Source organism: Hyalella azteca, unplaced genomic scaffold (assembly GCF_000764305.2).
Source record: "Hyalella azteca isolate HAZT.00-mixed unplaced genomic scaffold, Hazt_2.0.2 contig2797, whole genome shotgun sequence".
Classification (NCBI taxonomy): Eukaryota; Metazoa; Arthropoda; class Malacostraca; order Amphipoda; family Hyalellidae; genus Hyalella; species Hyalella azteca.
The window spans coordinates 313,889-323,073 of NW_025933058.1; the positions used below are offsets into that span (position 1 = coordinate 313,889).

A 9,185-nucleotide genomic window follows, 5' to 3' on the forward strand; every position below is an offset into this window, starting at 1 on the left:
CTCTGTCCCTGCTCTGTCCCTGCTCTGTCGCTGCTCTGTCCCTGCTCTGTCCCTGCTCTGTCCCTGCTCTGTCCCTGCTCTGTCCCTTGCTCTGTCCCTGCGCTGTCTCTTATACACATCTAGATGTGTATAAGAGACAGCAATAATTANTTATGTTTTGTTCCGTTAAGTTATGTTATGTTATGTCTGTCTCTTATACACATCTAGATGTGTATAAGAGACAGCAATGCAGCTTTGAAAACAGTCCCTTGAGCTTTTTTCAACTTATGGGCGTTTGAAAAAAATATAAGTTGTGTGTCGGATGTGTCAAAAAATTTGAGTTGTATGTTTTCAATGTTAAGCACATGCATTTAAATTCAAAAGTTCGATTACTAATGGAATGCATATGCCGTCAGAGATGTTTAGTGCAATGAAAATATATTAAGTTGAGTATGATCGTTTGAAAAATAAGTGATGTGTTGGTGTTACCCAATTAATATTTGGGGGCAGCGAGGATAGCACTATGTGTAGCGGCAAGTGACGGGAAAGAAAATATTCAAGCCAGAAAAAAAACAAGGCGACGGGAAATTAGCAAGGTAAATTATAAATGATTATGAAAGGTTAGGTCAATAGTGTAATAGTTCGACGGCACCTTTTTGAGATAGATTTATTTGAGTAAAAATTTTTCATAGCAGGACATTAATTTTGAAAAAGTAAATCGCACCCTCTGCACGCCTGTCTCTTATACACATCTAGATGTGTATAAGAGACAGATTTAATATATAATAATAATAAAATAATAATAAACTTTGTACTGAGTTTCAAGTTGTTTGCTTTTAATGCAGGCTCCTTAGTTACAAAAATGCCACGAAGATTTTAGACGACTGTCCAGAATCTCAGATAAAAAAGAATCTTAAATTAATTTTCATCGCAGAAGTAAACTCCTAACATTGAGCTCTTCTGCGTGGACTACACAAGTCGCTCTGATAATCCCAACGATAAAAACAATAAGATGTTCGTTTATGTTTGTATTCTTGGCAAAACGCACCCTCACATGACCCCGGCATCCCCTCACTATACCCTCACATCCCCTCATTCTCGCTCACTGTCCTCTCACATTCCATCACTTTCCTCTCACATCCCCTCACTCTCCCCTCACGTCCCCTCACTTTCGCTCACTCTCTTCTCACATTCCCTCACTTTCCTCTCACATTTCCTCACTCGCCCCTCACATCCACTCACTCTCCCCTCACATTCCCTCACATCCTCTTACTTCCCTTCCCACTACCCCAACCTCCCTTCCCACTATCCCATCCCTTTCCTCTCCCCTCACCCCCGTGTCCGCGAGGGCACCGCGCGTCGCCCTCACGTCAGTGTCGCTGCCAAGTCCTGCTGTGGTGCAGGTGGTGACTGGCGTGGTGCTGCCCTCGAGTGTGATGAACACGTGTGGTGAACACGTGTGGTGAACACGTGTGGTGAACACGTGTGGTGAACACGTGTGGTGAACACGTGTGATGAACACGTGTGGTGAACACGTGTGATGAACATGACACGTGTGATGAACATGACACGTGTGATGAACATGATAGGTGTAATAAACATGATACTCGTAATTAACATGTCAAGTACACAATCATGACAAGAAAAATATTCGTGAGTCGTGACAAGTATGAAGAAGAAGTACGCGCGTCAAAACATACAATCAACAAGTGATACTTTTGCAAGTGACGGTAAAAACATTAAATTTTACAGAAAAAGTGTTCAGTGGAAAGGTAATAAAGCACAGTCCTGTCCATTCTGCATGTTTTAAAGCATGTTCATGTAAGTCTTTAAAACATTTGCAGACAACATTATTTAGAGTGCTTAAGATGTGTGGCCAGATGACACTGAAATAAGAGTACGTATGGGCTTCATGTACACCAAATGTTTTGATGTGGCATCAAATTAGGTTCATGCAACCATGAACCATTAATTACTGAACAATTAATTGATGTGAACCATTAACTAAAAATACATGGAGGGCCCTGAAACCATTAATTAATTAGGTTCACGTAACGTAATCACGTTCACGTAACTGTGCTCTATGGATACGTGCCAATTACATAGAGGCACGTGACGGTGACGTGGCATTGAAATTGGGAAATATAACTTTAAATATATAGATGAGCTATTGAAATTTGGTAAGCGTTCTTACTTCTAGTCACTTGAAAGTACGAAAAGAAAATTTACTCCATTACTTTGCTTCTCTAGAACAAAGGTGTCGGTTGTATTTATTAAATTATATCATGGAAATCCTAGCTGTTGATGAAACTCATCGCCGAAGCACTTTCAATATTTATTTAAATGGGGAACTTTCACGCACTTAAGGCATTTTCCAAGCTTGCTTTTCAATTCTTGATCGATCCTCTTGTTCTTACCTTTCCTATTGACCGTGAATTTTAGCTCAAGCCTAAATTCTGATTTCATTTCCAGTGCCGAAAATAATCATTTTAAACTTAGGAGCGACTGTGACCATTTTCTCATATGGAAAACAAGGGAGATTGTGGATACTTTTTAAGTTCGAAAATAGTGCGATATATCTGAGCATTTTGCAGTTCGGAAACAGGATGATTGTGAATATTTGCTATTTTTGAAAGCTTGTTTGATGAATTAATTAATTCATGAACTGGTGAATTGATGGATGGAATGGAGGCCGCTTCATCGCCGCCCATCGCACCTTCGCGGTGAGTATAATTGATCCACGGAATTGTTTCCGTGAAGTTCTTTATAGTTTCAGACTGCAGGAAAAAATATTATGATTAATAGTATTAAGAAAAAATTTCAAGAAATAAAATTTTTGAATTTTGAAATACAATTTTTTTGCATATAAAATGCCTCTTTGACCACTTAATTAATGCAAATCTCTATTTTTAAGCACTTACTTTAGGCAAATTGCGGAATAAAATTCTGGAAATTTGTTATTGTTGTATATATTAAAAATTAAATATATTGTATCAATATTATATTAATTATATTTATACATATAAATATATAAATTGGTGTAGTTCGGCAGAAGCTTCTCTTTTATGCAAGTTCGATTGAAGACCAGAGCATGCTTTTTATTAACAATCTTCTTGTTCGTCTTTTCAATGAGTCGAACCAAATTTCTTGCTGGAGCCGGGAGATCGAAAAGCAGGCTTCCGAATGATATTTTAATAGATTGCGACGTTTCGAAAATACAATTTTCATTATCAAGCTGGTGAAGGTTTTACAACAATAAAAAAACATGCTCTGGTCTTCAATCAAACTTGCATAAAATATATAAATACATATTGTTTATTTTAAATATATTATTGAAATATACATTGTTATATATATTATTGTTGCAGATCTCGGTCCTCGTCACGGCAACGGCCGCCGTCACCCAGTGGTGAGTCATCGTCGGCATGCGCGATGCTTAGCAACTGAATTATTTTAATTTAATCATTAATTATTTTAATTTCCACGTGCTTGGAAATTTAAATTTACTTTCGATCAAATAAATTTGAACTTTTTCCAATTATTTAAATTTCCACGAACACGTCTGAACTCACGTACTGCAAGATGCGCTCGCGCACACGGTGCACGTTGTCAGGGTGCGGCAATGTGTGCACGTCATGCAAATAAAGTTTAGAATTCAATAAAAGATTAAAGAAAATCAAATAAAAAATTATCTATCTCATTGTATTCAGTTTCACCATCATTGTGAGGCCAACGAAGCTATTTAGTCTAACCAAAAGGACACATGAAATGTTCAATATATTTTAGCCAATTATTATTTGTAATTTTACGTCCGCTAAAGTATTTTCCAAAAAATATGCAGAAAACTCAAACCTTCTGGCAATTGTTATATTTCAGTTATCCCTACATTTCAACATCAACATTTTTTATGACAGATAATCCATGATTATAAAGTAACAATTTGATATTAAAAGATATTAATTATAGTATTGTTGCCCCCCATTTCGTGATAGAAAATCTACGGAAACAATTGCCATTGCTAAGCCTCTAAGTGACGAAAAGCTGGCTACCAAATTTTATGGAATACCAAAGACATTGAAATCTACGGAGATTGCTACTAGGATTTAAGTAACTATTACATATGCTAGATATAATTCTCTACAAATTAAATGAATGTTAAAATTTTAAAGGTTAATCCACATTAATTTTGATGTTTATTCAACAACATGTCGCATGCGTGAGGTGCGTGCGAGCCCTTTACGCATTATACTCAGGTGGTTGGTTGGATTTAAGTTTACATTATTAATCATTACTTACTTAAAAATGATCATAAATTTTAGGGGGATCAGCCTCCCTGTCCTTGAAACCAAGTGACACTTCTGTTATCAATATTTGATCAACCAGATCCATTTATTTTTCTGTGTGCATCTACGAGTAAAAATAGAAACATTTTAATATCATGACAAATTCCATTGTCAAAATGTCCACTGGATGTTCGAGTGCTTCAAGCTAACTCACTAGATTTTCAGAACAGCACCACGATGTAATTAATTTAGAGTGTATGCAACGAAATAAATATAAGATCTGTCATCATTAATCTTTAGTTTTTTTAGAGAAACATGATGACTTTTGTGGAGTTTTCCTTGTTTTAAAATTTCCAGATCTCCCTAATGTCAGGTTTATGAATGACTGGTCCAATTTGTAGTCGCATGTGTAAACCTAGTAACGTTCACGGAAGATGGAACAACTTCGGTCATAATTTATTATGACTGCAGTCGCTGCTGTGTCAAGCCTACAGTTGGTCTTAGACTCCGTGGCGAGAGGTTGTGCGTCTCTCTGACGTCCCAACGTAAACACAGAATATAAATTTATTATTAAAACTTAATGGAAGCCTGTAGAAACGACATATAATCACAATTTTCAATGAATCTTTATGAAGACATGAACGAATAAATTCGCCACTCTTATCTTGATGCAAAAAAATTAAGAAAAAAATTGAAAAAATTAAAAATAGATTCTGAAAATTTTTCATGGTTTCTTCAAGAGAGTTGGACTTAGCCTGTACCTAAAACTGACTGGCATTTTAATGTGTCGATTGACATCTTACAAATAAATTCATCGAGTGGTTAAATCGTGAGTTGTTATATTACTTATTTGCCTTCAATGTTGTTATGTTGCTCATCTGTTGTTGTAACTACTGGGTTTTTATAACCACTATTCAGCTACCGCGAACACTTGATTGATTGAATGGTAAATAATTTCCCCAAAATTTTAATACAAAGAAAATGGCACAAAAATTCACCATATCTAAATAAAAATGTAACTTGTCGTAGTCCAGCTCCTTCGCCAGTTCGACAGCTCAAGAATGTAGGTACAGTCAATTAGTAATCTGTAATTCAAACGTTTTCTTTTATCAAATATGATGAATTCTAGGGTCATTCTCGGTGTTTTTTTCCTTTTTGCAATATTCAGCTGTGGAAGTAATTACATTTTGCAATGGTCATCTATGGTGGTAATTACTATGTTATTATAACCACTATTCAGCTCAGATGTTAACCATTTGACCATTTCTAACTGCCACTTATCAGCCGTAAAGTAATTATGAGTAATTATGGTAACTACTTAGCAATGGTACTACTTAGAAATTATGGTACTACTTGGCTGTAATGGTAGTAGTTATGGCGGTGACCACACCGTCCGTAGTGGTGGTGTAGCCTGTGGTATCTGCAGTACCATGTTGAAGGTCGCGGGTTTTGTTGCACTTAAAGAACGTCTATTGTTGGACACAAAAATACGGTCGACTCAGATCGAACTTAATTGGTCGAACGGTTAAAATTAGTCGGGGGTGATAAGGCTAAGTTATGCTTGGCGGAGTGAGGCTAGGTTGAGTTTTGTTAGTTGAGGTTTTGTTTTTCCTGGAGAAGTTCGGTAAGGATCAGTTTTTCGTTGTTAGTGTTAGCTAGGTTTTGTTTACTTTGGTTAGGCTGGGTACTAAAATATACATTCTATGGCTTCAAAATATTGCTTGCTAATACCTTTTTTACACATTGTTCAAAATTTTATTATGTCAGGAAGACTCTAGAGATTTTCCCCCACATTGAACGTACGAATACCGAGAACTATTCACCGCTGCAATGGTTAATTAGTGAGTAAACGGGCAGAATTTCTTCAATTTTCGGTGTTACTCATGGACGCAAACATGAGCACCTTATAACCTCCATGACTCTAGGTGATGACTGCGTGATAATGTTTTCAACGTTATTAGGTAATATCGATGCTATTGCTAAGAGCCGCTGTGGACCAAACTGTATGTGATGAATGTGACCGTATAGTTTTAAGTAGGTAATATTGATGTTATTGCTGCCAATAATATTGATATTGACCACCTACTAAAGGCCGAGCAGCTACTTTTATGCATTGCTTATTGATCGATGCAGACCGAGATAAGTCTTCGAGATCAATGATAACGCATCCAACTAAACTGCATCATCATCAGGTCTTCATAAATGACATCATGACTTTGCCTTACTACTACAAGCGCTTCATAACTTTAGGTTCTTCATTAATTCAATGTCTTTATAAACTTAAAGCTCTTCATAACCTGCCGTTCCTAACAAGGTGAACCATCTCATTAGTTGTAGTTCTGCATAATTTGTTGCTCCTAATGAGACAAACATCTCATTAGTTGCTGCTCCTCATAACGAGCAACTCCTAATAAGGTGGAGCATCTCATTAGTTGTAGCTCCGCATAACGAGTAACTCCTAATAAGGTGGAGAATCTCATTAGTTGCTGCTCCTTATACCAGCAGCTCCTAATAAGGTGGAGCATCTCATTAGTTGCTGCTCCTCTTAACCAGCAGCTCCTAATAAGGTGCAGCATCTCATTAGTTTTTGCTCCTCATAACCATTAACTCCTAATTAGATGTAGCATCTCATTAGTTGTGGCAGCTCCCGCTTGTCGATAACAATCTCTCGCGCTTTTCTCAGCTTCCTTGTATAGCAAGAATTAAACTTTTAAGTTTCTTCTAAATTTAATCGCCCATGATTTAATTTTCTCAAATTTAAATTTGTCTGCACGATTCTGTTATTCGAATTTACTGTGCCTAGTTGCAAACTACGACATATTTAATGCTACGGCATTCAAAGTACGACATGATGCATATGACGACGCTGCATGTCTCGAAATATTGTCCATTGCGACATTTTATATTACGATAATGCATATCACATTATATTGCATGTTGACACTTGCAAATCACATTATATTGAATATAAACACTTGCGAATCCCATTTGCATATAGACACTTGCGAATCATATTTGCATATAGACACTTGCGAAGTACATAATATTGCATATTGACACTTGCATCTCGAATTACATTGTATCTTACAACATTTCTATTCAAGACTTATTTCATAAAACATTTACAACTCGATTTCTGTATTCAAAGGAAAGAATGATCGCACTCTCCAGTCATTATAATAACGCTCTTAATAAATTAAATTCTACATTTTCTGCTGTCATGTCCTGTATTTTAAGCTCAAGGCCGCCGCTGTTTATTGTTCGCTTCTCGTGTCAAGTTCGGCGCCTCGTCGTTGACGTTGCTACGTCACGTGACGTCTTATTGCGATAACGTCAAGTGACGCAGCGACGTCTGATGGAATTCTGCCACCCCGTGCAGCGCCTCCGAATTCATTAGGTCCCATGAATTCTGTGGCGCAATTCATGTGAAAATTTTTTATGATACTTTGTCGACCTGACAATTATATTAGAATTCTAAAAGCTTGCATATTAGAATGAGAATTCTAGAATTATAAAATAAATATTTTTCAATTTAATAATAAAAACTCGGCAGTGTTTTCTTGTGAGGTAAAATGGGTTGAAACTCAACCAGTTTAAATTTTGAAATTCAACCACTCCAGTTTTTTCTGATGATTTCATTCAAACGGATTCGTAACGTAAATTTAGCCAAAATATATTTTATCCATCAATAAATACATAATTCCTTCTGGCAATATTCATAATTCCTTCTGGCAATTTTTTGGAATTGAAATTATTCATAAATTGTATATATAGGCCCGTTATTTTTAGATGTTGTTTGATGGATGTTTGCTGAAGAAAAGAGCTGACCGTTGCAGTGCAAACACCCGGCCACCTGATATGCGTGCTAGTGACGTCACTGGCCTGCCTGGTGACGTCACTGGCCTGCGTGGTGACGTCAGTGACCTGCCTGGTGACGTCAGTAGCCTGCCTGGTGACGTACTGGTGACGTCACTGGCCTACCTGGTGACGTCACTGGCCTGCCTGGTGACGTCACTGGCCTGCCTGGTGACGTCACTGTCCTGCCTGGTGACGTCAGTAGCCTGCCCGATGACGTCACTGGCCTCGGCGTCGACCAATCAGCGGCGCGCTTTTCATCGGCGTAATAACGACTTTTACGATAGCGGTGCACTGGGGATGCGATGACAGCAGCGAATGTAATTAAATTTGGTCCTAACAAGTGCCATTTTTATGAATGAAATACCTGCATCGTAGATAAATTAAGTCGTCCTTACATTTATTGTTCAGCATATTCCAGCCACTCCATTACACTCAGAAAAATTATTGGTCTATTTTTTCCAAATAATGACACACTTTCATACCCACAGCATCGCAATTCGAAATGTCTCTTTTATTTTTATGTGCGTGCATTTGCAATTCCTCGGCGTTACTTAGGTTAACTCGTTACAACACATAAACAATCAGGAGAAGGAAAGGTGAGAAGCAACCCAAGGAAAGAAACGATCAAAGGAAAGATATAACCTTAGCAATAATCAGTCGATGGCAATAGGCAATCAAAAGAAAGAAGCAATCACAAGAGAGGAGCAATCAAAATAATTCTATAATGACAGGATAAAAGCAATCAAATCCAAACAAGTTACAAACTACGGGCGGGCAGTGAATGGCTGGGCCGCTTGTCTGCCTTGTGTTGTAATTGCCTCTGCACGCAGCCCTGCTGCTGCACCAGCGCTCTGCACGCAGCCCTGCTGCTGCACCAGCGCTCTGCACGCAGCCCTGCTGCTGCACCAGCCCTCTGCACGCAGCCCTGCTGCTGCACCACAGCTCTGCACGCAGCCCTGCTGCTGCACCACAGCTCTGCACGCAGCCCTGCTGCTGCACCAGCCCTCTGCACGCAGCCCTGCTGCTGCACCAGCCCTCTGCACGCAGCCCTGCTGCTGCACCAGA

General features: G+C 38.3%; 1 protein-coding gene across 1 annotated transcript in view; it reads left to right on the forward strand.

The window, feature by feature from the left end:
- Positions 1-2,425: 2,425 nt before the first annotated feature.
- Positions 2,426-9,185, forward strand: part of LOC108664429 — a 20,255-nt gene continuing 13,495 nt past the window's right edge. The window contains exons 1-2 of the mRNA XM_018151007.2: positions 2,426-2,702; positions 3,348-3,388. Coding sequence (XP_018006496.1) covers positions 2,656-2,702; positions 3,348-3,388 — 88 coding nt within the window. The 5' untranslated portion in view covers positions 2,426-2,655. The remainder of the gene's footprint in view (positions 2,703-3,347; positions 3,389-9,185) is intronic.